General features: G+C 52.8%; 1 protein-coding gene across 1 annotated transcript in view; it reads left to right on the top strand.

The window, feature by feature from the left end:
- The first annotated feature begins 1,128 nt into the window (after nt 1-1,128).
- Nucleotides 1,129-26,993, top strand: part of RAB40C (RAB40C, member RAS oncogene family) — a 33,469-nt gene continuing 7,604 nt past the window's right edge. The window contains exons 1-4 of the mRNA XM_066977719.1: nt 1,129-1,271; nt 1,472-1,755; nt 18,035-18,095; nt 20,223-20,283. Of these exons, the coding sequence (XP_066833820.1) occupies nt 1,614-1,755; nt 18,035-18,095; nt 20,223-20,283 (264 nt within the window). The 5' untranslated portion in view covers nt 1,129-1,271; nt 1,472-1,613. The remainder of the gene's footprint in view (nt 1,272-1,471; nt 1,756-18,034; nt 18,096-20,222; nt 20,284-26,993) is intronic.

Below are 26,993 nucleotides of genomic sequence, written 5' to 3'. Positions count from 1 at the left end.
GAGCTCCTCAGCTGGCTGAGGACTGATGCGTTTGTCATTACCCCCTTCTGCTCAGTTTGCAGGTTGCTCCACTTCTGGGGCGGTTTTCAAACCCTCACAGCTGGAGCAGGTTACCTGGGCCTGGGGCCTAGGGACGTGGTTTAGTGGGTGACATTGGTGGTAGGGGGATGGTTGGACCTGATGATCTCGGAGGTCTTTTCCAACCCTAATGATTCTGTGACACTTTGATTCCTGGCAGAAGAGGCTGCCATGGGGCTGCCCAGCGTCCCCGTGCCTGCGGCTCCCGGCCCAACCCACGGCAGCTCCCAGGCCCCTGAGCCCCTTCTGCCTGCGATGCTCATGGGGCGAGGGGGGGAGGTGGAAGCCGACTGCCCCCGCTCCCTGCCCCAGCACCCCCGGCCTCTGCCCCCAGACCCATCCACCCTGATCGCCCTCCTGCTCCACCCAAGGGAATCTGGGGGATGCTGCAGAAATTAAGCAGTGGCAGTAAGTGGGGGGGGTTCTCTGAAGGCTTGTAAGGGTTGAGCTCGGTACCCCGTGGGGACGCGCTCCGTCCCCTGCTTCCCCTCGCAGGCTGTCACAAACCCGGCGGGACCGGCCGCCCTTCCCGCACCTCCGCCCCCACAGCTGCTTGGAAACGGCCACGGAAGAGGTTTGGGGGGGCCAGGCAGGCAGAGGGCCGTGAGACGGCGTGGGGCTGAGCCCCACTGTGTGGCCAGACCCCGGTTCCTGGTCCGCCAGAGCCGGAGCAGGCGCTGGGGGTCCATGGGGTCCCCCTGGGGGGGGCATGGGGTCCCCCTGGGGGGGGCACGGGGTCCCTCCGGAGGTCCACAGGGTCCCTCTGGGGGGCCCATGGGGTCCCTCTGCATGGGGCTCGCTGGCCCCGCGGGGGCAGCCGGGGGGGGTGGTCGAGGTGCCGGGCCGCCCCCCCGCCGCGCCCCGCCGCCCCCCTCCCGGCCTCGCGTTCCCATCATGCTCCGCCCCGGCGCGTCCCCCCCTTCCCACCTCCGCCACCCCCGCAAAGCACGCCGGGACTCGTAGTCCCCCCCGGCACCGCCCGCCCCCTCGCCCGCCCCCTCCCTTCTAGGGGCGGGGCGGGGCGTGACGGACGGGCGGCTCGGCCTATGGCGCGGCGGGCTCGGAGCAGCGGGGCGGGGCCCGGCCGCCGCCTCTCCTCGGGCCGAGCGGGCGCTGCGCGGCGCCAGGCGGAGGCTGCGGCCGTGGTGGCGGCGGCGCGGCCCGGCCCGGCCCCGGGGCGCCCGGCCGCGGAGGTGAGCGCCCGGCGCGGGGCCGGGACCGGGGCTGGTGCCGGGGCGGGGGAGTCGGGGCCGGGGCGCGGCGGGGCTCCGGGTGGCGGGCAGGGCCGGGCAGGGCCGGGCTCGGCGCCCCGGGGCGGGCGGGCGGCGGGGCGGCTTTGTCGGGGCGGCGCTCGGCGCTCCCCGTCCTCCTCGCGGGCGTCCTCCCCCCGCAGGTCCCGCAGGAGATGGGAGGCGAGCGGAGCGAGGGCTGAGCTCCGCGGGGCGCACGCGAGCCGGGCCCCGGAGCCGAGGCTGCCCCGGGCCCGGCGGCGCAGCCTGGAATGCGGCCTGCGCCTCCCGGCGGAGCGAGGGACGATGGGGACGCAGGGCAGCCCGGTGAAGAGCTACGACTACCTGCTCAAGTTCCTGCTGGTGGGGGACAGCGACGTGGGCAAGGGCGAGATCCTGGAGAGCCTCCAGGACGGGGCGTCCGAGTCCCCCTACGCCTACAGCAACGGTGAGCGCGGGGCTGGGTGGGCTGGGTTGGGTTGCGTTGGGTTGGGTGGGTTGCGTTGGGTTGGTTTCGTTGGGTTGGGCCGGGTTGGGTCGGGTTTGTCCCTGTCTCCTCACAACGCTGCTCATCGGGGTGCACGTTCGGGGCAGCAGGGAGGCCACCGCTGCTCGTGGGGTTCCCCCGGAGGGTCCGGCGGAGCAGCCGGTGCCCGATGTGCCCGCCCGACGCGCAGATCCCGCAGCTCGGATCCACGGGGCCGTGACCGAGCCGAGCTCTGCCTCCGCGGCCTGCTTAAAGAGCCCGGTCTGCTTTTCCATTATCGCTGCGGGGGTTAATGCAAGGGCTGAGCCGCGCTAAGAGGAAGCGAGGCCCGTAACAAAAGAACGTGAGCGTTTATTTCCACACCAAAGCTGTTAGGACTTGGTAGCTGGCTGCTGAGCACAGCTCCGTTTGTCCACCTCCTGCAAACATCAGGGCTTATAATGGAGCCCATGACAGACCATTAACTATAGTGTCACAAGACCGTAATTAAGAGCCAAGGAGTGGCGCTGTGCTATTTCCTGCGTCCCTTCGCCGCAGTTAAAGCGTAACACGGCCTGGCAGGGTGCGGGTCCTGGGGTGATATTCAATCTGTCATCCTTCTCCCCAGCCTCGATGCAAAATAATGGCCCCAGGGGCTCGACAGAAGCAATGCAATTCAGATCCCGCCCCAGCGCTGCAGCTGGCCCGAGGGCTGGAGCAGTTGGTGCCCTGTTTTGTCTGTAAACAGGGATCTGGGAGAATCGGGTGCTTCTCAGGGCTTTGAATCGAAGCTGGCTGAACACGGAGCATAAAGGAGCGGTGTGGCTCGCCTCCCGATGCTGTGCTCGGCCCTCTGAGCTGCTGCCATCTCCGTAGGAGCTGATGCAAGAGCGCACCTGCTCTGCAGATACTCACGGGGAGGCAGTGACTCAGGAGTCAGGGTAGTTGTGAAATTAGAGTAGCAAATTCTGGAACTAGGAGGCTGTGGTATCATTCATCTGTTTGGATGTCTGGCTGCGCTTGTGCGGTTTGCATTCGAGGAGACACTTGGCGCTAGTCAGCTTCCTTGAAGCCTTTGCATCCCTGAAGCACCCGCCTGCTCCGGGAGCCACAGAGCTGCTCCCTGGGAGTAACGCTCGCTGCACAGGGAGGGGTGAGGAGCGTAACGGGGGGGGGGGGTTGTTTTAAGTGGGGTGTTAACAATGGAGTTGTCTTCCAATAAAAATGTTCACGACTGTTGTTTTGAGGCTAGTGATGCAGAAATAATGCGGACAATTGGAAAGTGAGTGTGTGGTGGGCTCCTTGATGTATGTGCAGAGCCCGGAGAGCTGTTGCTGTGGCTGTAGCAGGTTTATCTCTGTACCCGCTGTTTGTAACAAGGAAGTAACACTATTTCTCGAAAAAAGAAATCTCAGTGAACTAACATTTTCAAAACCTTCCCTCATCTTCTGTAGGCAATTGAACCTATTCCTAATTAGGGAATTAGGTCACGTGCTGTTTTTATTACAGCAGTATGTGCCTTGATAGTCTCTGTTGCTTCTGCAACTACATGCCTTTTGGATAATCAGATTGAGCAGCTTTGAAATCTGAGTGAATTTGATACCACAGACATTCCTGACAGCCCTGGCAATCAGGTTTCCTCTGCCTCTGATCAGCTGGGATGTGCGTACTGGCAGGGGAAGCCTCGCCGCATGCGCTGGCTGTGCCCTGACGGAGACCGGCCCTCGATGCACAGGCACACGCCTGGTTTTCTCTCTCCAGAAGATGAAACTTGCCCTGATCAGTGTGCAAAGGAGCGTGCTTTAGGTCGCATAGTGACAGGGACATGTCTCGGCTCGTGCTCAGATCCCTTGTACCTAACCTGTGTAGGGGAAGGGGTAAGTAAGGTGCCCACGCGCTGTCCCATTGGGGTCATTTGGCCAAGGACAACTGTTTCGATGCAGGTTTTTGAAATGCAGTGTGAAATACCTTCCTTTCGGCTCTGGGAAGAGACACCTTTTAAAAGTGAAACTCTGTAAATGAAGCCCTGTATCTTTTTCTGCTTATCTGCCGTACACCTGATGTCTAGAAAAGAGTCCGAGGGATTCGTCTTCGCTCCGTGGGCAGTGAGGTGTTGGAGAAGTGGGCGGCTAAGAGACAAGAAAGCCCTTTTCCTATCAGCATCTCCATCGTAAGCTCTAAGCAGCAGGGAGCCTCTGCTTGCTCCCATCCAGTTTCTGAGAGCCTGGAGTGCTCTATGATGAGTCTGGTCTTAAAGCATTTTGGTTGCTTCTCTCTGTCCTCGTTCAGGATCCCAAAGCCAAAGCCCCGCTTCTCAGCGTCGCCTTGTCGCATGGTACCCTGTGCTACGTCAGACACCAGGCACAGAGCTTCTGGAGGCTTAACAATGGCAGTGCGAACGGAGATTTGGCGTCCAGCTCTCACCTGCGTTCCCCACTAGGGTGCTGCTGAAGCCGCTGAGAGCGTTGGTCTCGAGGAGCGTGAGGCTGAGCATGCTCCCCGTGAGGAGCAGGATCTGTCCCCTTGTGCCGTGTGGCTGGGCGTTGGCACCCCTGCCCCAGGAGGGTTTCTAGCTGAGGTGGAATTCCACTTTGCTGTTTCTTGCTCAGCTTCAGAAAGCCCTAAGGAAGCATTCTTCCTAGTATTTTAGGGAAAATACGAGCTTTTGGGAGAACGCTACGGTTCTTTCTTCTGAGCTTCCAGTGTTGTCCTTCCCAGCTTTTTCCCCGCAAATTTCCCAAACCTGCTGCTGTGGAAGCAGGCTGCTGCTCTCAGAGCCCCCCCACTACTCCTGACAGCTGGAGGACCTCACCGGCGAGCCAAAACCCTGCCTTTCCCCAAAAGCTTTTCCCTCTCAGCGCTCAGCCGTGCTCCCGAGGTGCAGCAGTGGGGTTTCTAGCCCTGCGGTGGTGTCAGAGCTGACTCGGAGCAGGACTGCGTGCCTTGCTCACAGACAGGAGTCAGCTACGTGGCTCGCTTGTCACTTCAGTGCTTTTGCTGCCCCTGAGGGTCCTGTCCTTGCCCCGGTGCTGCAGCAGGACGGGTGGAAGCCGGACGCGGCGGGGCTGCGAGCGCTGAGCTGAGCAGCGGCCTTGTGCTCGTCCGCAGCCGGACCCGGTGCCCTGTCAGCGCCGTGTCACCCATCCTTTCTGGAACATCTCATTGTTGGTGTGCTGAAACAATCCTGCCGAGCTCGTTAGTTGGCTTGCCGAGGAGGCTGCCCTGCGCCGTGCTGCAGCCCTACGGCCTGACTCATCCGGAGCCGCTGCCCGGCAGGCGCGGATGCCACTACGCCGTGTGGCAAGGTGCTCGGCGTGCACCAGAAATAGGGCCTGGGCTGGCCTCAGCGCTCAGACATGAATGCAATGTGTTCTCTGCTGAGCCTCACGTGACTGAATGCTTTTTCTGTGGCAGAGTCTTCCCCCTCACCTGCTGCTGCTCCCATAGGAGAGGAGAAACGTGTGCTCGGGAAGGAACGGAGCATGTTTCTGAGCAGATGGTTTTGATTGGAAGGGGAATAGATTATTTTTTTTTTCTGTTCTCAGTTTGTATTAAGAAAGTCATGGGGAGGGAAGCTTATGTCTGCTGCACTCTGGTCTCCTTACAGCAGCATGGGAAGGCACCACACAGCCGTGGTCCCGCTGCAGGGCAGGGATGTCACCGGCCCCTCCGCAGGGAGACCCCGTGCCTGGCTGCGACCCCATCCCCATCTGGGGCTCAGCGTCTGCATTCAAGCACTATTCTTAGAGCTCTGTTACCCGAGGATGCTGTTGTCACTTGAGTGACCCACCTCTGTGGATGTTCAAAAGCATGCAGGCGAGCAGTTCTGCTTTAAACATGCAGCTTCTGCAAAGAGAGGCCCTCTGTGACAGCTCACCTTCCCTCCCGAGCACACAGGCAATCGTTGCTGGGTGTACCCGTGCTTGGCAAGATCTCAGGCTGGGGCAGCGCTAATGCAGCGGCAGGGCTGTAGTAATGGGAATAATGCTTTATTCTGAGGTTTTAGCGCTCTGGTGGGAGTTGGATTTGAGGCAAGATGTTCTAAATGGAGCCTCGCCATCACGTCCCTGTCGTGGCTGCAGGATCGGTCTGTGGGGAATGCTTCAGCTCAGACACGCTGATCATGCTGCTGGAAATCTCTCCAAGCTATTGAAAGAGCAGAGAGTGTTTGTTACAGCAGGTCCTCGCGTCTGCCAGCACTTGCATCAGTGTCCTTCAGGAATGTTTTTTCCATGGTCATCAGGGATGCAAAACTGATCTCATCGGAGCAGGCTTTGGATTGGAAACCCCTCCAGTATCTCTTATTTCTCCCTCATTTACTTTTCCTTTGTGTAAAAAATATTTCTGACCATACAGTACTGGAGCTCTGTCTCTGCTTGATGGGACCAAGTCCCTAGCAGGTCTGGATGTCTTCTGCTCTCTTCAAGTCGGGATGGAGGATGCTCAGTGTGTTAGGCTGTTGTGCACGCATCACATTTCAGGAGGGTTGTCTTTTTGCAAAGCTGGGCACTTATTCTGCAGAGCTCTCGGTCACCTGGGCAGTTCTGACTGCCTCTAACACACTGCATAAAAGCTTTGCTTGTAGGTGGCTGTTCATATGTCTGAGCTTCAGGTCCACAGAGGTGATGTCAAATGAGTGGTATGAATCTGAAATGGGTGGAATGCTCTCCTAATAACTGGAATTACGTTTTTCTTTATTTTTTGAGCTTGTTTTTTAAACACCAATAGGTTTTGATTTTTCTAGATCACGAGATGAACTTGTCTGCATCTGTTGGTGTGTGCTTTTCTTGGAAATAAACTGCAGAGGAAAACCCATGTAAAATGTCTCCTCCTTCCCCGCCCCATCTCCTTCAGCTTTTGTTTCCAGCTGTTCCCTGGCACGTTTTCCTCAAGCAGCTCCCTGCCTCCCTCTCTCACTGAAGAGCAGAGCATCTTTCTGTTGCACTCACAAAGAGCTACGCTGCAAACTTAAGTTTCAGAGCTGAGGTTTTACAACCTTGCTGTTCTCGTTTTCTTTCCTTCCGAACTTTCCTCTAGCCCTCGTCTTCAGCCCAGGCTTGTCACCATATGAGCAATGATACAGATGCCTTATGTCACACCGGTTTCTATTTGATTTCAGGCTGAGGAGGAGGAAGGAAGCTCTGATGTGAAAATCCTCAGCCTGTTTTTGCTATTTTGCTGAATGCTTTGCTGAGAGCTGGGTTTTGCCTGAGGCAGTCTGAGAGAAACTTTCCTTGGGACACAGAGGGCCATCGTGGCTTGGGTCTCCTCCACACCACCAGTGTGGGTCTGCTTCTTCCTGCGAAAGCTGTGCTAACAGTAAGGTTGCAACATTGGTTCTGAGATTGTTTGTTCCTAGGGGGCTTCTGCTTGTTGAGAAGACTTTTACATACCCGTAGCTTTATAAATTTTATGGCTATTAAGCCATAAGGTGCTGTGCATCTCTGGGATAATACTTTATTCCATTTAAAGAAAACAAATATTTTTTAAAGAAGTATCACTAACTTATTTTCCACCCCTGCTTCTGAGTTGCCTAGCCAATCTGGGGGGGGTTTATCATACCACATTCCTCTCTTTGCAAATGGTTGCTCTCTGCATGCTCTCACAGTGATGTCCAAAGAAACGACTGTCTCTTAGTTTTTGCTGATTTTGGCAGCAGTCGGGCTGTTTTGCCCATGGTTCTTGTCCCAAGAACCATGTGTGTGTTTTTTGTTGTGTGTGGGTCTTTGTTGGTTTTTTTTTTTTTTTTTTTTTTTTTTTTTACTGTTAGGTGTCTTTAGCTGATTCTCAGTGTAAACTCCGCACAGGGAGCAGGCAGTGTCTGTGCTGAGGCACAAGGAGAAGTCGTGCAGGGCTGATCCTACCCAGCCAGAGCCCTGTCTGTGCTGCTCACTGCACGAGACAATGCAGGCGTGTGCTAAATGTCTCCTTGGGTCAACGTGTGCCTGTTCTTGTAGGGGCTATCTGCATTATAAGGTTAACGCTCAGTGTTTTTGTCTAACCTAAACAGGTGAAATGCCAGCTTTCTCTTTGTAGCAGCAAAAGTAATGCTTCGTGACCCCAGCTGAGGTAGCTGGGGCGAGGTGTGCTCTGCAGCAGCTCTAGGGGGAGGCTCGCCGATAACTAGAGATAGGACTGGAGGGCATGGTCTCGAGTTGTGCCAGGGGAGGTTCAGGTTGGAAATGAGGAGACATTTCTGCTCAGAAAGAGCAGTCAGGCATTGGGACGGGTTGCCCAGGGAGGTAGTGGAGTCACCGTCCCTGGGGGTGTTCAAGGAAAGGTTGGACGTGGTGCTTAGGGACGTGGTTTAGCGGGTGATGGTGGTGGTAGGGGGATGGTTGGACCACATGATCTTGGAGGTCTTTTCCAGCCCTAACGATCCAAAGATTCTGTTTGGGCTGCAAGTGGAGCATTTGGCAGCGCGCGTTGGGCCGCAGGCGGGCACTCACCTCACCATCAGGGCCGGTTCCAGCTGAGGGACAGGGCTCAGCACCGGGCAGTGGTGCTTGGCCATGTCAGCCCTGCCGACAAGCCGTGGCCTCCCTCCTGGGAGCCCGGGCGTGCAGCCTCAGCCTGGCAGGCCCGTGCCTCCGCTCCCCGTGTAGGCCGCAGGCTGCCGGCCTCTGAGCGCGGTGCTGCCATCCCTTGTGGTGACAACCTTGGGAGCCGGCGGCAGCTAACTGCGCAAGGCCGGTGCTGTGGAGGTGTTTCACGCGGTCACTTGGGCCTTGTTGAATGTTTTTTTTGTCTCCAAGCGTGCCTTGGTGTTTGTATGGTGGTCCAGCAACAATGCAGATTGTTATGGTGCCCTGCGATGCTTCCTCACAGGCTGCCTTTGTTTCCGCGTGCAGCTGTGTCACTTTTATGGACATCTGAACTGTAAAGCATGAAGAAACTCTTTTGTCTGTAGGAGCTTCTGTGCATAAAATCAATCTTGATTTTCTTCTAAAGAACAAATCCACTCAACATTCTCAATTCTGGACTGACTTCTGACTGTTTCCGTGGCGTCCTGGGTGTGCGCTGATGTGGTGTGAGCTGTAGGAACGGATTTGCTCCTGGCTCCAAGCGCGGTTTCGGATGCGGATGTCATCCTGAGCTGAGCGCCCCACAGAGGCCCTCTGTGCCTGCCCCGTGGCCACCTGGGTGCTGCGGGGACGTGGGGCAGGCCGCTGGCAGGTGCTCTGCATTCTGGGCTCCCCGAGCACTCTGAACGCACGTTTTACTTCTGGCTGGTCACAAAACCAAGCGAGCAGTTACTGCTCAAGGTCCCTGCCCACGGGCCAGTCACCGGAGATGGAGTTGCCTGGGAGCAGTCTCTTCAGTGAGCAGCCTGTCTGCGAGAGGCTTTGTGAAGCTGTGAAGCACCCACAGCTGAGGTGAGGTGCTTCCCGTTCGACTGCACAGCAGGAATGGGTTTTGTCTTTCCTGCTGTGAGGAGAAGGAGGCGATGAAGGCCAGAGCAGACGGCCTCCATCTACCCCGCTCTCCTGTGACCAGCACGATGCACCGCACGGAGCGGCGCCGGTCTCCTGGGTGCCTAGTAGGAACCGAGACCTCTTGGTCTTGTTTCTGAGGTGGCTTCTCCTCCACAAGGCGGCGTAGGGCAGCGGGAGAAGCACCTGCTTTCGGACCCTCAGCTCCAGCTCTGCCAGCACCAGCCGGGGGCGTTGGGCAGTGATGCTCTTTGGGAACCTTATCACCATGCTTAAACGGAGCGATGCTGCGAGCTTCGTGTCCGCGCTGAAAGGCACAGACCTGCAATGACTCCATCTTTCTTCTAAGCCATATGTTTTGTTGACCCCTGTTGTTGATGAAGATAATTTGTTATTTGTCTATCTAAGGAGTAGGTAATTGAATGCATGACTCAAGCTGATGAGCTCATGTGTTGTTTGGAAGGTGTTTTTTTCCTGTGGCTTACAGCTCTGAGCTGACTCGCTAAATTGCTGCTGTTAATGTGCTGCTGCACACACTTTTTAAGGTTGGATGACTTCATTAGTTGTTATTTGAATGGGTTGAATTTGTTTTTTTCGTCAGCTGCTGTTTGTGCTCATACCGCATTTTTCTAAACAGTTCAGGATAACTTACAGATGATGCATCTTCAGTGCACAAATCATTCCAGTGCTGGCCCTGGCAGCTGCCTTCTGCTTGGGAATAGGGTTTTCGTTTTGGCATAACAGTTGTTGCACGTTGCTGAGTGACACCTTCATTAATGTGTGTGCTTTGAATTTCTGTCCAGTGGCTTACAAGGAGCTTTTGGGCTGCTGTAAATTCTGTACTCATCTGCCTCGTTTGACTAGACATGAAGCGACGATGCTTTCTGCACTGACCTTTGCCCACAAGTGAACAATTCTGATACAAGTCTTCAGCCCTGGCTGTCCTTTGCTTGTAGGCTGGCGAAGGCACAAAAAGCACAAGTCAAGGGGGGGGACAAAAAAAAAAAAGATAAGGTATTTGGAACTTCTGATGGTCCTGGCTTCATGTTCTGTTTCATGCTGCTTGGAGCAACTTGGCTGCTGGGTCAGTGACTGTAGAATGACTGTTATTGGCCATTTTTATCACCAGAAACTGCTCTGAAAAGGACAAGTGCAGGATGTGACCTGCTGCGTCCCGGTGAGGTGGCTGCGTGGACTGTGCTGCCTGGCATGGGTGGCCCCTTGCTGCTGCCCTGCTTGCACGTGGCCGGGCCGTGTTTTCCGGCCGGTGCTGTGCCTGGCTGCCCCCCGTGCGCTGAGCGACCCGGCCGTCCCTGCCGGCACGCACAAGGGCAGGGCTTTGGGCTTTAAAACCCGGCCACGTCGGTCATGGCTGAGAAACTTTTTGTAAACATCTGTAGCGCCCAGGGACTTGGCAGAGTAAGCAGTCGTCTTTGGACACTTCTCAGCTCTTGCTGGCATTTGGGATAAATTAACTTCTGCGCTGACTGCTTCAGGCTGGAGCAGAGTACAGAAACACGCCGTTACGGAGCCTGTTGTGTGTGCACGCTCACTGTGCTGGTCTTTGTGCAAGTTCAACAACTTGTTTGTTTTTTCTTTTAATCTACCTGAAAGGTTCACACAAGCCCTGCGTGGAGGAGAGGGAGGGAGCTTTCAGCAGCTTATGTCTCGCACGCAAGCGCACGTTTCCGCTGTGGAGATGGGCTGTGCCTCTCAGGTGTGCGCAGGTTCCTTTCCATGCCCAGGCCGCATCGTGCTGCGTGGTCTGAGCTCGTTTGGCCGTGATCAGTGCCATCTGATTAAGCCCTGCTGTCTAACGACCTCCCTGGCCCTGGCTGCTGGGGACGTGTGCTTGGCTGCTGCCCGGGGGTGTGGAGCTGTGGCCGCTGCCTGTCCTCATCCTGCAGTGGGAGCTGAGCGGGGTTACGGCACCGCTGAGCCTCCTGCCCCGCTCTCTCACGTCGGTCTCCTGAGAACTCAGAACTGCGTACGGTGTTCTTGCTGGCATCCAACGCTGTATCTTGATGTTAAAGGTTGTAAGTCAGATTTACCCGTCTCTGCTTAGCTGCATCTCTGGAAATCCTTCCTGCCGAGAAACTGCACTGGAGATCTGTTCTTAACATCTTCCTTTTACAGAAAGGAAGAAAAGGCTATTTGTATTCTGCTGCCTGCTCTATATTATTTCTTTGGGCTTATGCTCTGTTTGTTTTCACTTCCTCAAGACCTGCTGTATACTAGATGCTTAGGACTTCTGATCCATCCTTGTGTATCAGGTAAGGATTTCCATGACACTTGTACTATAGATTAGTTGCAGTCTCTTTCCATAGTCTACCACGCTGACTCTGAGGTGTTCAGTGCTGTCCAAAGCACAGGAGAAACAGGGTATGCTCAGTACCCTTGATGTTGTTCTCCAATTTTACAAACGCAGCATGTCTTCATGTTTTTTTTCAGGTGTTTATTTGCCAGGTGCTCATAGAGAACTACATCGCTTTCTCCTGAGCATCTTAAGCACAGAGCATCACAACCAGCTTCTCAGAGCTGGTTACGTGAGGTCACGAGGAAATTGCAGAAAGTTAAATCTCAGGCACGTGTGCTCTGTTTCTGACTCCAGCTCTGCTCTCCCCACAGATCCCAGCAGTCTCTGGCCAGGGCAGCGTTAAGCCTGTTCCCCTCCCTAATGGGGGCTCCCTGATGGAGCTGGCTGAGGCTTGCTCTTCAGGGGTTCGCTGCTCATGCTGTGCTGCATCCTGCTCCAGAAGCACCCCACGTGAGCGGGGAAGGATGTCTGGGGCAGCAGGTGCGTGGCTGTGCAGAGGGGAATTCAGCTTGAGTCATGGCCATGAGGAGGTGGTGAGGTTTAGGTCCCAGCATCAGGGGCTGGCAATCTAAGGAAACTTTACGAAAATAATTACCCGGGAACTTCGTCCTAGACCTTCCTCTGATGACCTACACAAAACCAGAAGTGCTTGGGTGAAAAGGCAGCGTTCTCAGACAGCCGTGGTGTACTGGCTTTGGCAGTGCTGGTGGCAGAGGTGTCCCGTCACGAATGGAAGTGGGTCCTGGGCTTGCTCTGAAAGGCGCCCCAGTGACACAGTGAGTGCTTCTGGGTGGCTTGGGAGCCACTACTGGAACCTGCCAGTGCAGCAGGGTTCCTCTGGAGGTCCCGACAGATCAGGCACGTCTCCTTCGTTGTTTTCCCTCAGACCTCAAATGCCTTTGTTTCTTGGGAGAGTTACAGCATGGAGTTGCTTTTGCTTGAGTGTGTCTACAGATGAAATAACAGTCTGTCAAAAAGCAGTAGTTGGGCAATGAGAGTCTACTCAATTTATCTTATTTTCCTATTTATATAATGCATTGATTGAAGGATAGGTCCTGACTCGTCACTGAATACCTCAAGTTTTGATTGCTGACCATATATAAGATTATATTGCAAATGGGTTCTAATTCTTTTGAATTACAAATGAACTAAACCCTGCTTAAAAAATAAATAAATGCTGAGATGGCATTATACAGAGCATGTCTGCAAGCTGGCAGAGTGGATTAGATTTTTTTTTTTAAATAAAGTTCAGTTAATGTATCTTGTTTTTTTGTTGTGGGTAGACTAACAAAGTAAGGTGGTAGATTCCTTGCTGCCATGACCAGAAAGCAATCTGCTGAAGAAGGGAAGTGGCAGCAGCATCTCTGGCCAGTCTGATTTGCACCGACTGTAAGGGACTTTAAGTAGAGCATCTCCAGGACAGAAAGCAAGCTCGTCTTAAAACTGTGTCAGTATCTCACTCGAATGCGTTTGTTCTTTCCTTTGAAAAGAAGTTCTTGAACGTCACCTGGAATGTCTTCTGCCCCAGATTCATAGGAGAATTGTGTGTTTTGCACCTGGATGCAAGCTGCAGATTCTGCACTGCACCAGGCTGGCAGCAGACTTGGGGAAAGGCTGGAGGCAAACCCCCTGACAGCTTGCTGCGAGGTGGGGCAAGCTCCTTCCTCCCTCTGCTCCTTCCAGCTGTACCACTTATGTATTCACACAGGTTTGGTGGGGCTGGCGGTTGGGGTTGGCTTATCAGAGCCTCTCTGGAAGAGGACGGTTGATCAGGACTGATAACAAACCTGAAATGTAGTACTGGCTCCAGCAGTGGCCTCGCTGCCTCTGCTTATGGAGAGCTGGACTTGTTTTCATCCCAGCACGGCCTGAGGATCACCTTGGAAATCCAAAGGAGAGAAAACCCATGTGCTCTTCTTACTGCTGCATAGGAAAATGGAGAAGGCTTTGCTCAGATCCTCCTCTTCAAGAAGAGGAAACCTGTCTGGTCCCCTGCACGGGCATTAGGGCAGGGTCAGTCCTGAGTCTGTATCTGCCAAACTGTCTCCTTTTTTTTCCCCTGAAACAAAATCTTGCATAAGGCCAAGAAGCTACTGTGCTTACAGCAGTAAGTATTTACAGAACCTTGGTCTCTTAAACTATTTAAAGCAATTTTCATGATATCTTACTCTGTTTAAAGGAAGAGCTCAAGAGCAGCATGAAATACGTGTTCCCATTGTCTTTCTGCCTTTCCCAGTGCCACTTCCCGGTCCGTGTGCCTGCTTGCCTGCTGCCGCCTCCGTTTCAGTCTTGGCGTGCTGCTGCTTGTGCAGAGGGGCACGACGAGGGTGTCGGGGCACCTGCTGCAGGGCACCGAGTTCCCAGCGGAAGGGAGACAGGCAGCCCGGTCACAAAGCACTGACTGTCACGTGCTGGAAGGAAATGTCACTTCTTGGTGTGGCTTTACTTTTTCTGCTTACATCAGGTGTAATCTTTAGCTGGAAGTCTGAATTTTAACTAAGCTAAGTTTTGTTTCAGCTCTTATTGATGTGAAGTATCCTGTGCTCAGCATGAGTAATCGGGAATAGGTCAGAGATTCCTAAATACACCCTGCCTATTCCCATGGGAAAGTGGCTTGCGTTTAGGTTTCCCTTATACCGATTGGCAAAAGGAATAAAGGTTTGGGATCCCTTGGAGCCCTGCCTGGGAACGATTACCGTGCTCGTGCATGAAACCCAGCTCTGCGGAAGGGAGCGGGATGCCTGTCATCAGCCGCGGTGACAACAGATCGCCTTGCAGAGCGCTGCGTGCCGGGTCGGCTGGCTGCTCCAGGAGCGAGGCTGAGATGGCGTCAGCGTAAGTAGGAGTCTAAAGCAGGGCTGGAAAAATAGCAGAGGAGTCGAACTGAATGCTAAATTACCGAGAACAGCCCGGACTTGTTTTCCAAGCTTCGTTCGTTTTGTTGCATCATGCTAGATACTGGTCGAGAAAGAGATGGGCTGACATAAATGAGCTCTGAGCAAGGCTGCTTTCTCTCCCCACAGCGCTGCATGCCCCGTGGGGCTGTGGTGGCGAGGTGGCTGGCTCGCTGGTGCTGCGTGAGCCGCAGGAGCATCGCGTGGGCTTTGCAGCCACGCATCCCTTCCGGGGGATCAAAGCCTGTGCCGGCGGAGCCGAAATGTCAGTCTCGAAATGAGCTGTACGCTGCTGCGAGCAGAGGTGATGCTCAGGTGGGGGAAACCCTGCCGACTCCAGAAATGAAATTTTGTAAAACTTCCCTTTACCATCTTCCGAGCTGCCTGAGACGAAAAGACAAAAGAGCAGCCGTGGCGCAGCGTGGCTGGGGCCGTTGTGCTGCCAGCAGCCTCTGTGCGACAGTGGCATCTAGCGGCCGCTGCGCCCCGTGGGGCGGTGGCCCCCTGTCCCCAGAGCCCCGGGACAAGGGGGAAACCCCAGCTGGGACCCTGGGGCTGCTGCAGGCAGGGCTGCTTGGTGAGCACCTAGAATAAGGCTTTTGTAGGGAAAACCCTGATCGTTCCTTCCCTTCGTGCTGTTGTGCGCAGGGAAGTGGCTGGGTGGTGGCCAGTACCAGCGGCAGCTTCCCCAGTGAGTCCTGTGGGTTTAGGGACGTCGGAGACCTGTGGGGACAGCAGCGCTGCAGGGCCCTGAGTTTGGCTTGCATGGGTGGGGACTGCACGTGTGACCTGCTCTGAGCACTGAGCTAACCACAGAACAGACCTAAAAAAAAAAAAGTTAGGTACAGATGTTGCAGTTGCAAGCCTTTGTCCTTTCCAGTGAGCTTGTAGGTAGGTTTTTGCTGAAAATAGGCAGGGTAAAAAGTGCATCGCTTTCTTCCAACTTGCTTTACCAAGGATGTTTAAATACTGAATGTAGCCTAGAATAAAAAGGCAAACCAGCTCTGCTCTTCACCCGAGTGCACACTAATTCCTCGGGCTGATTTCACTGCAGTCGTGCAAGGGTGGTGGCATCCTCAAAGGCCACTGCCCTTCACCTCCAGCGCTTCGATGTGCAGGGGGCGAGAAGTTCTGCACTGAGACCAGGTGGCTGTCGGGGAGCGTGAAGAACTACCTCTCCCGCCTGCCTTTCCGGCAGCTGACATTAATTTCTAGTGCTTTGCCCGCTCTGCTGCGAGCACAAGGCTCGTGCTGGCCCGAAGCAGGGCACGTTCACATTGTGCTGCCCTGGTGGCAGCGGATCCAGAAGCGCGGTGGCAATCGTGCTCGGTCCCGACGGCTCCGAGCACTTACCCACGGCCCGGGGAAGCTGCCCCAGTGCAGGCACCCGGTGGGCTTGTGCGGTTCCCTGCCCGCACGTTGCCTGGGCTGCCGTCCCGCCTGGCTCACGGGAGGAGATATCTGCGGGGCAAACACAACGCACCTCGGCTCTGTCCTCCCTCCATCTTGCCTATTTTTTTAGGAGCTGTCAGACGCTGCGGTGAAGGACTGCCAGGTATTTTCCCTGAGCACCGTCAGAGCAAGGAGCAGTTGAAGCAGGTGTTCAGGAAGTTTCTTGCTGGTGCTTTCTGGAGGCTGTATGCTTTACCGGTGACCGTTCCCGCGGGTGGTTGTCCTTCCCGAAGGCCTGTGTCACTCTGATTTGAAGTACGCGGTGTAGTTTTGGGTGGGAATGGTGGCGGGGGGGTCGGCCCTGCTTTGGGAATCGGGAGGAGATGTCAGGATGCTCCCTCCTGGCTGCCAAGCGGGCCTGCTGCCGCCGCGGGGCTGCTCGCTGTCCCTGGGGATGGGGAGATTTATGTCCGCCTGACAACAAACACAAATCATTCCCTCGTCTCTGGAGGAAGATAAAATGTAAACTGTCTCCTTTCTGTGATAAAGCACTGGAAATAGTTGGAATTTAAGATAAATATCTTTATTGCTTTTTATAGCACCCTGCGAAGACTGAAATCTAATTTGTTTTTCACTAACGGGAGCTCCTGCTGATGGCTCAGGAACAAATCCATTTGCTTTATTGACCGACTTGTCCGTTTGGTTGTCGGGGCAGCGTTCGTGCAGGAGAAGGGAAATCCAGTGGGTCTCTAATATGGGTTCAGACTTTGATACCTAGTGGCTGGAGAAGAAAATGAAGCTGGTGTAGTCTGAGTGACGTTACGTGGCGTTATTAAAGATGCCTGTGAATTTGTTCACGCTTTCCAGTGGGTGCGCAGCGGCGGTGCACTCCAGACATCATAGCTGGAGCCCGTGGGACAGCCGCTTCCCCGGGCACGTCCAGGCTGTCCCCTGGCCGTGCCCCCGCGTTTCGGTGGCGGGGAGCAGCACGCTCAGCTCGGTTCAGACGTGCAGCTTGCAGGCCGAGCTGCCCTGCTGTAACCTTCCTCTCTGCACGGCAGAGGTGCAGCCCGTCGACAGGCTCGGCTTTTAACAGTCTCCTCTGGTGCAAATGGGTTGCTTGTTGGCACAGCCCGGGGGGGGCAGTGCTGGGGGGCTTCTGTTCTGGTACTGGGCCTCTATGAGGAGCAGCCGTCCGTGCTATTTGGTAAGCAGGCAGTGCTCTCTGCCTCGCCCGAGCCCTGCTTGGCATGCCCCTGAGCTGCACAAGGAGCCTTCTCTGAAGCTGCATCAGCCGTCACTTCCTGACCCAGTTCGCAGCCCCCTGTGACCCAGATATGAAGCCCTTCAGTTCTTTCTTTCTGTAGAGAAGAAAAAAAAACGGTACGGCGATGATGGAGCCTGCCCCTGACTTGGTGGAGCTTGTAGCTGAGGGGCTCCTGGGCTTGTCCCTTGCTGCTTTTTGGAGCTTGGCACTCGCATTGACTGCACCCTTCGTTATTCTGCAGTACGAGCTGCTGCGTGCTGCAGTAACCTGAAGGATGAGTGTAGATGACGATAGAGAAAGTAATGTTGTTCCAAAATGCGTCGATGTTGGAGTCACTTCATCTGCCACCAAGTTTGAGTTTTCACTTTTTAACGAAGTGAAAAGTTTTAATTCGTGTATTTTTATTAGCAAGTGTAGCAGGTGAGCATGCCTTATAAGAGTTCTCAATTTTTTTTTGTCTTCATAGTTGGAAAGAAGAAACTGTATTCTCTGGACAGGCTTTTCAGCATCACCGCCTCCCAAAATGTACTTTGAATATTTCAGGTAGTGATGTTCTTTTGGAGGCGGTGGGTCTGCAGGTCATGCTTTGAAATTGTTCATCTCTGGCTCACCCCCCAGAATCCTGTAACACTTGGGATAACGCTGCAGACCGCTGGATCTCCTACAGCTGGAGCCCTTACAGGCTCTACTCAATAATGGAGAAACAGAAAGCCACCTAGGGGTTAACAGTATTTTTAGGGAGGAGGGAAAAGAGTTCCACAAGAGTGGGCTTTGCTTTGAAGCGGAGATCTGCTCTGTCAAGTCTGTGTAATCCTTCATAACCAGGTAGTAGAGCAAGAGGGAGGAAAACATCACTTTACGTAAACACGAAACAATGGATGTGGGTGGGCAAAGCAGATTTCTTGTCCATCTCCGAAGACCTGCTCAGTGTTTACTCAACTTTTTGTTTTCCTTTTAGGAATTGACTACAAGACCACTACCATCTTGTTGGACGGCAGGAGGGTCAAGCTGGAACTCTGGTGAGTTTTCATTTCGAGCTGCTCTGGCTGTGAGCACATTACTGGTGAGTGGGGCAGCCAGTCCTGCGAGTGGGATGCTGCACCAAGCTGTGGAGAGCGCAGAGCATCCCCAGCCATGTGGCGAGGCTTGCCAGCTCTTTGTACCAGAGAGTTATTCTAGCAAATCAGACCCCTTTCCATTCCTGAGCGGCACAAGCAGCTTGCTATCTTTTGCCAGAGTGGTCCAATGTGAGACTTTCTCTGTCGTACCTGACTGTATTCCCATACAGATCTCAGTCACTAAGGGAATGATAGTATTTTGGAAATAAATACTTGTCTTCCCTGAAATCCTAGGATGAGAAATCAGTATGAGAGAACTGGGGGAAGACAAACGGGATGAAGCCCTCAGTTCCTGTGGAAGCCTGGGTATTGCTCAGTGACTTGAGTAGAAATTTCCAACGAGAGCAATGAATAGACCTCTCGGCCGCAGAGTACGGTGAATCCCTGGAGAGCAAGGCTTACTGGAGTGACCAGACACTGGGATGGAGATGTGGGAACACTGCACGTGAGCGGTGGTTCCTTCCTTCTCTTATCTGTCAGCACTGGAAGAAGACCTGGAGTCCTGGCCAAGCTTCGAGGTTCAAACTGCTCAGAAGCTGCCTCAGGAATCCTGTAGATGAGATAGGAAGGACAGATAGGCTGCCCTTGTTCTGCGTTTCACCTGGTTCTAGTAGGAAATGACACAGGCCCTAAAACCTTAAATTAAACATCTACCAAAGCATGTATGAAATAACTGGAATGCTAGTAATCCATGTGACTCATTAAATAGGGAAGAGGAACACCATGCTCTCAGCCTTGATGACTGACTCTAACAGTGTATAGTTTCATGGTTTAATTATAATCCTGATCTCCAGGGAGCTGAATGTCTTAACGTTTCTAACAGCTAATTTATCTCTTCTACCCGTATGTTTGTATGTGCTTTTAATATTCTTTTGTTTCTCTTGTAAGACTTCTATTTTAACATTTCAGCTCCATGTATGTAGTTACCCACTGCTTCCCTCCTGAAATCTTCATTTTGTAGTATAATCCTTGAGTTGGAGAACCAGCACAGAACCTTACCTGAAGAAAACCTGGTAGTGTTGGTTTATGATGTCTTAATGCAATCTTTTACCATTACTTTCCTCATGCAACCAAATATTTGATTGTTGGGGAAGGAGATTAAAGCACAGGCTGCTAGGTTGATGTACAGGACCAATAAGATCCTTGAATGACTGTCTTAAAACTTGAGGTCACTGCTTTTTTCATTTATCTGGTGCATATCTGGGTGTGAGGGATTCATTAACTTCCTCAGCGGTCGTTAACATGTGTTCACTGGGCCAGTACGAAGCAAATAAGGCCGACACCATCCCATGTCTCTGACCACCCTGATGCTTTTCACAGTACACTGGTTAAATCAGCTCAGCATGCTGAGCTCTGGCTTACTGTCCCAGATGTTCCCACAGGCACTGACTGGTGCTGGTAATGTAGTCGTAGTTACTGTCAGGAGCTGCAGTCAGTGTCCGAACAGCCCCTTGTTGTGACAGCAGGTTAGAAACTTTTTTCCTTAGTCTTGTTTCTGAGCTGTGTGTTGGGTATGCTGGTCTAGGTTTGTCAGATCCGGGTGTGTTCTTCCTTTCATTTTGGTTAAAACACGTCGGAAAAAATCCATGAGACTAGGTAGTGTAGGACAATCTCTCCCATCTTCAGTGGTTATGTTCATTTTATGATATGCCAGCTCCTCCGTGATAGAAGAGATCTGTAGTCTCGTTCTTACTTTGAATTCCAGTGGACTGTAGGGAACCGGAGAGAAGATGCTTTGTGCAAGAGAATAAAATGGTTTACATTCTTCTACATCACAAGCACAGCGACAGTGAGGAAGCTCTGCATGTCTGACTGTAACCAAAGACGGTGACACACCCAGCAAACATCTTCAGATTCTTCCTGAAAACACCTTGCAGAGCAGTTCGTGCACCATGCCTGTTCTAAGAACCGATGAGATCTACCCTGACTCATTTCTAGTCCAATGAGAGATTTGTAGTTTGTGTTTTGATTTATATTTTTTTTCCTTCCTAAATTTCATAGGTGTAATTTTAGTTTTCTTTGTTGCAGGGACACATCAGGGCAAGGAAGATTTTGTACCATTTTCAGATCGTACTCTAGAGGAGCACAGGTAAGTGCTGTTCTCAGTTATTTGACAGGAACACACTTTCTTTTTCTTTACAATGGCATTAAAATTTTTTACAGCCTTAAGAGCTCTGAGGAGAAATGCATCAAGCATCAAAAAGATGAGAACCATAAATACGGAGAGGTACCACATGTATTCTTGAAGTCTGGTTTTCTCATTTTATGAAACGATGGGAAAGATGGGAGTGAGTGACGCTTTCCTAGACAGCTATGGAAAAGGTCTGCTGCAGGCTGTTGGTTTCTAGGCAAGGGCTGAGAAGGTGGGGTTGTAGAGGATGTGGCAATTCTAATCTGAGATCTACCTTAGCTTTAATGTGGGTGCTAACTTCCAAGGCTTATTAGGTTTGGTTCAATATGACAGCAGCTTTCCCAAAGGAGTTCTTCGTCTGTGTTGCCTCCAAGTCAGTTCCAAAAATAAGGTTTCTCCTACTTGCACGTAAACTTGAAATTAGAGCAGCTCAACTGGATTTTAAAGTAGACTCCTTAAAACATGAAACTGTGTTTAAATTTTGAGCTGCTGCTTTAGGGCTTGCTCCAGAATTATGCTGGCTTTGAACATTAGAGAAATCTTCTGGTCCTCTGGAAAAATTGCTGCTAGTTAATACTGCTTTCTTGCTGTATCAACAGTCATCCCCTGAGTAACATGACAGGGTCCCTCTAGATAGAGCCTCAGTAAGGTAAATGAACAACGGTGTTTTGCAATTTAAAAAGTTGGGAAAACTCTCTTCCTTCTACTCACTGAGTCCGAAACTGTGTATCAACTTATTGACCGAGCCAGTATCCCGGCAGCTCCCGAGCCACTGGGAAGTTTGCCATTTCTATTCGATCTCTGCCACTGTCGCTCTTGGCTTTTCACTTCTCGTAGCTGGGGACTTGCTTTGTGAACTGGCAAAATCCGTCATGCTCTCTTTCCCTAAGATGTTCTGCATATTCACTTGTGCTTTAGACATGAAAGCACTTAGCCTGGGATGCGCTGTTGATATCTCCCCCGGTGTCTCGGTTAGTCTTGTCTGTGCACGCCTCTGGTGCTGTCCATGGCTTTGAGGCAGCTGCTTTGAAGAGGAGGCCAACTTCCCAGTGCGGGGTGGGGAGTGCTGGAGTGTGCCACGGGCAGTGGGAGAGAGCAGGATCCCTTGCACGCTTGGTCCAGTGCGTGAGTTTAAATTTCCCTCTGTCCGTACTATGTTTCAGAATACTCTAGCACTTCAGTCCTAATATAACCTGTGCTTGAGGCGGTGTCCTTTCCCTCACCTGTTATAAGCGAACAAAATGGGTCAGTGTGGTTTTCTGATGGCCCACGTGCCAGATCTGCCACTCTTTCTTGGAATCCTTGCTGTGTCAGATGGCCAAATCAACCTGGCCATAGAAACCCAAGAGAGGGGTAGGCTTCCACCTAATGTGTCCAGAAATCTCATCGGAGAGCTTTTACCCGTCTGCAGCATGACCTGCTCTCCCAAGCTGCTGCACAGCAGACTTCCTCCCCTTTGTGCAGACTGAGCTCCTCCGGGCAAACACCGCGTCTCCACAGGGCTTCGCCCAGCAGAGCACCTTGCTGCCAGAACACAGCTGCCATACGGTGATCTGGGGCAGATGGGAGAGATGAAAGTAGTGATGAGAATACTTGGATAGATGAAGTACACGTCTGTCTAGAAGCTGAAATGGAGCTGTAAGGCACCTAGAGCGCATCTGTCAAGTTCCTGCAGCCTGTTTTCTGTAGGTATTACATTTGATGCTGGATGGGATAAGGCGTTGTATACGTGGCCGACCTTAAGTTTGAAATGGATTGCTTTTATCTTCTGTCCTCACAGTGAGGCTCTTGATCTTCTTTGCTTTGGAGGTAACATCTTGCCCTTCTGTTTTATTCATCAGTATTGCTTTAGGAACTCCCACTTTAAAGTCTGGAAAGCTTGCCTCATCCATCTTATCTGCCTGCCTTTGTCAAGGTGTTGGTTTGAGACATTCACAACAAGCACAATCAGCCGGCTTGGCAGAGGCCCTTTTAATGTGAATACTCTATTGCTGAATGCTGGGCTATGCACCTTACTTAGGCAGCAAAGCGTAGCTTATACTTCAAGGTCTCTATTCTGCTTGTGCCACAAATCCCTGTTCCAAAGAACTGTTGTGCTGCCTCGGTCCTGATGTGCCACAACAGTCAGCCTCTACCCTTCAGAACAACAAAACAGCCCAAGCAGCAAGCCTGCCCAGGGAAGGAAGGGAACTTCCCAAGTGAAAAATCTCCACTGCCCTCTGAAAAATGTTCTTGCCTGGGAGCACTGATCAGTGGGTGCCTTTTGAAGGCTGGTACCCGGAGTCCGCGTGCGGTCTTCTCCAGGTGGCTTGAAGTAAAACTTGGTTTTGGCATCAGGTGATTGGCGCCCATGCGGCAATCCAGCAACGTTCCTGTGTTAGCAAGAATACAGATACTGTCTCTTAAATGGCTCTCCACATCTTTCAATGAAAGGAAAGTATCTTAATTTAAACTCCTAATGGTTAACCAAAGCAGGAGTGATGTTAAATGCGAACAACAAATGTCTTTGCAGGAGCAAACTTGAATAGCTGTAGTTATTTTCAGTGTGCAGAAGCTAACTTCGGTACAGCTGGGCAGTGCTCTCCTTGCTCTGAGTAAAAGCTGCCGCTTAGAAGATTGGCAATACCATTTTATTGACAGTGTAAAAAGGCAGCTTAACCCAGTGTGGTCTCAGGCAAAGGGAAAAAATGAAGTGCTCCTGTGCTTGCTTTCTTGGAGGTACACAGGTACACTTGATGCTGTGTGTTGGACTGTTTTGCTTCAGTCTTTCTTCTCTTCCACCTTGGTATTGTCAGACTTCAAGACTTCTGCTGTAGAAAGCCTGATGCAAATCCAGCTGGAAGCAAGAGAAACAGCTTTTTTTTTTTTTTTTTAACTTACCAAAAGCTCAGGAAGAATAAATACAGCAGAGAAGAGAGATGCCAGAGGGGAAAAGCTCTGTTTAAAGAGCAGTGTGATATTTGTTCAAGAACAGCTTGGTATAAACTGGCAGTGAGCACCTTTATGCTGAAGCCCAGCAAAAGGGTGGTTGTTCTTTTTTTTTTTTTTTGAGTAGAGGATGGAGGCTCAGAGCTGAGCTTCCTGTAAGGAGCACAAGGGGAGCTTTAAGAGTGGCTCAGAGCTGGGTTTCCAGAGGTCTTTGAAAGGCTGCTGGGCGAGCAGGAGGCTGGCCTGGCTTTAACCAGGGCTGACTGAGAAGAGGGTAAGTGCATCTGAATGGTGAGTGCTTAAGAAAATAGGCAAAACAGCTGCTTGGAAGGAAAAGTGCCTTCAAGCAGGGGAAGCACACCTGGCTCCCATCCCCACCTCATGGTTTCCTGAGTGGAGTGATAAGAACTGAATCTTCTGAAGTTAAACCCTTGCAGAGATTGATTGCCAAGGGGAAAATCAGTCTGCAGACAGGAACCAGACCTTCTTGTGAGTCCCCCTTTCTGGTGCAGCACAGCCTGGGCCGCAGGCGGGTCCCTCCCAAGTGGAAGGGCTCTTCCCAAGCACCTGGGTGCCTTCACCGGCTGTCCGTGGCTTGGTTTCCACACTGCTGTTTAGACTCGTGGATACAAAGCTGTGTTGTGTTCATGCTGGGCAGGAACATCTTCCTTTTGAAAACATCTCAAAGTAGTTTTGCCGTCCCAGATGAGCCGGCTTTAAATGAGGACCAGCCCCTCTTTGAGCCAAGGCAGGCAAGTCCCATTTACCTCTGGATTTGCGGCTGGGGTCACAGATCTGTCTTGCTTTCCCTCCCTGCCCTGTCTGGCGGATCTGATCTCTCCGGGGATGCAATGAGCTATTTGGCTCAAGGCAGAGGCTTGTGGCATACTGTACCTGGGACCTCCCTCCTTTCCTCTTCTTGCTTCCCTGGGGTCTGAGTTTCCCTTCTCTTAACACAGCTGCTTTCACCATCCCTTCCCTGTTAGGGCTTGTTGTGCCAGCAGGTCCGGACCGTGCCGCTCCAGGGTCTCGCTCTGGGGCATGAGAGGAGCCTGCTGGGGTGGGGGCAGCATTACCCAGATTGTGCTGACTCCTGGGGCAAGGTGGAGGTGGGAACGCAACGCAGAGGTGTTGTGGTGTCACTGCCTACAGAGTACACTCTGGGGCTCTGGAGCATTCCAGGTTTCAGAACTGCACTAGCGTCTCATCTCCTGTGCCACCCAATTTGAAGGTGAGGTAGTGCTGAGGTGCGGTGGTACCTTTCCACGCTAACCAGTTCTTTGGCCTAAAGAAGAGACTGTGGTGTAAGGAGTTACCTAACTCAGCTCTTGTTTTGGTTTTGTGGCTCTGATCTAATGAAGATGGGTGACAAGCAGTGAGTATCTGCTCCTGTGAACTGCTGAGCTGGAGCGCTCAGCTCTGCTGCCGGCTGTGACAGAGCTGTGACGCGTGCTGGGTGCTCTCGCAGCTGCAGAGCCGTGATCCCCTTTCGCTGGGAGGCAAGAGCTGCGTGACGTCCAACTTCTAGCCCCTTAGGAGGGTTAGCTGGGAGGTGGCACTTGTCCTTGGTCTTTGCAAGAGGAGTGAATTACCTGAAATGTCAGGGGCTTGCAGAAGAATTTTTATATTGCTGTATAATGTAGTGTATGGGGAAGGGTATTTGGTGATGCTTGAAGGTGCCTCAGAAATCTTTTGGTTTTGCTCTTGGACTTCTGCTCTTTGGCTGTTTCTTTTTGGTAATAAGGCCTCAAGCACACCTACAGCAGAGCAGACACACTGGTCTCAACTGCTGCGTGCAGCAGCTGCTCCGATGGCTGCTGTGAGCAAACGCGAGCTATTCCAGCAGTCATCGCTGAAGGCAGGAGGAATCCTGGTGGCACTTCTTGATCTAGCAAGGAAGATGCAGATCCAGTGTCATTTCTGATGTCCGCGTTTGCCAGTGACTTAAACTACTTCTGGAAACGTGGCTTGCCAACACGTCCCAGACAGTGTGCTAGATGAAGTCCTTCAGGAATAGTTTGACTGTCTGCAGAGTCATAATCGACGTTCAGAAGTGCTCCCATCTTACAGCAAAGCTGCAGCCCTAACAGAACAATGAATACTGTCGAGTTCTGCTCAGGCAGCTGATTTGAGTAGTTGCTGTTTATCCTGTTCGGGGCATTTTAGTATGCAGGGCGGTGTTGGCTGCTTTTGGCAACTCAGCAGGCTCTGAGATGCAGGCGCTGCTGTGCTTTGCAGCTTTCTTGGTTGCTGCAAATACTCTACCTGCCTCGGGTCACTCCGAGGGCTGTCCAGCTGCTGGGGGAGCTGGCCCTGCCTGGCGAAACGTTTCCTGAAAGCTCAGTGATAAATAACCCCCACGATGTGTTAACGCTGTTGGGAAATGCTCTGGCAGCAGGGTGTAGCTGTCCCGCGAGCCAAGGCCTGAGGTGCCAGCTGGAAAGCTGCGGCTGAGCCCAGCCCTGACGGAGAAGGCAGGACAGAGTGTTCTGCCTGCCGTCGCTGCCGGATCCTTGTTTGGGGCTGGTTAGTGCTACGGGCTGGAGAAGTCCAGCTGGGGGAGGTGTTCGGGCAGCTTCAGCTGTGTTCTGTCTGTGGAGGACACCAGCGAGCGGCTCTTCCCTGGCTGCCCTGTCCTCTGTCGAGGCTTGTGGCACTGGTGCGAGCACTCGCTTCTCCCGGCCGTGTTCTTGCATGCCTGTGTGAGCAGCTGGAGCCCCGTGCTCGCAGCTGAGAAGCCTGCTTTGCTCTGGTGGGTGAGCACACTGCTTCTGCCACCTTTCAAAGCCCATGCTTGTAAACCTGCTATGGGCACCTGCAGCAAGGAGACAGCAACGGGATTTGATTTCCCCCTTTTGGTTACGGGGACAGATCTTTGTGCAAGCTCCCGCTGAAAACAAGCTTGACTTTTGGCAAAGTGAGTGTCCACGTGTGCTGCTGGATACGATAGCAGATGATCTCTGGGTGTTCTTTGTTCGTGGCACGGTGCGCTCATGTGGAAATCTGTCACTGGAGCGCTTAGGCTTGCACCACTCCCAGCAGCGTGGAACAAAAGCAGAGTGGAAATGAACTTTGAAAATTAACTCTGAAAAGACCTGAGACAGGTCAGTCCACTCTTCTTCCACCCAACACCAAAACCTATAAGCAGGCGGGGGGGAAAGGCTGTGTGAGGGTTGGTGAGGGCTCCAGGATACCTTCACAAAGTCTTACTGCAAGACACTGAGGCGGATGTCTTGTGAAACCAAATATTGAGAGCGATGGAGATATTCAAGTGCTGACAGCCATCTAGGCACTTAGAGGGTGATTTAGGCTGCAAATGGGGATCTATTCATCTTTCTAGCTGAGTTGATTAGAATTCTGCACACTTAGTCTTTCTATTTAAAAACTAAAAAAAATAAAACCTGACAGATGTCACTCGGAGCTGTCTGCAGAGATGGCGCCAGCTCCCTGTCTGTGTGCATGTCTGCGTACTGTTCTCTGCGGGGCAGAGAACGGCGATGGCAGCGTGCACTGGGGACGTGCGCCCTGGGAACGTGGTGTCTGGAGCACGCCCGTGCCACCTGGGGAAGCGCGGGGCCGCCCGGCTGCACCACGGGCTGGGCGCTTCTGGGGCTGCTTCCTCCGGTTCGTGCTGGCCTTAACGCCCGTGCTGGGCAGGACGGGGACGGGATCAAGGCATTAGACAACCTGGCCTTGGTGTCTTATGGCTTCGGCAAGCTGTACTTGACAGTCTGAACTCC

This window comes from Anser cygnoides, chromosome 15, assembly GCF_040182565.1.
Source record: "Anser cygnoides isolate HZ-2024a breed goose chromosome 15, Taihu_goose_T2T_genome, whole genome shotgun sequence".
In the NCBI taxonomy this organism is placed as follows: domain Eukaryota; kingdom Metazoa; phylum Chordata; class Aves; order Anseriformes; family Anatidae; genus Anser; species Anser cygnoides.
The sequence above is the reverse complement of the archived record's forward strand: the minus strand, read 5'-3'. Positions and strand labels throughout refer to the sequence as shown.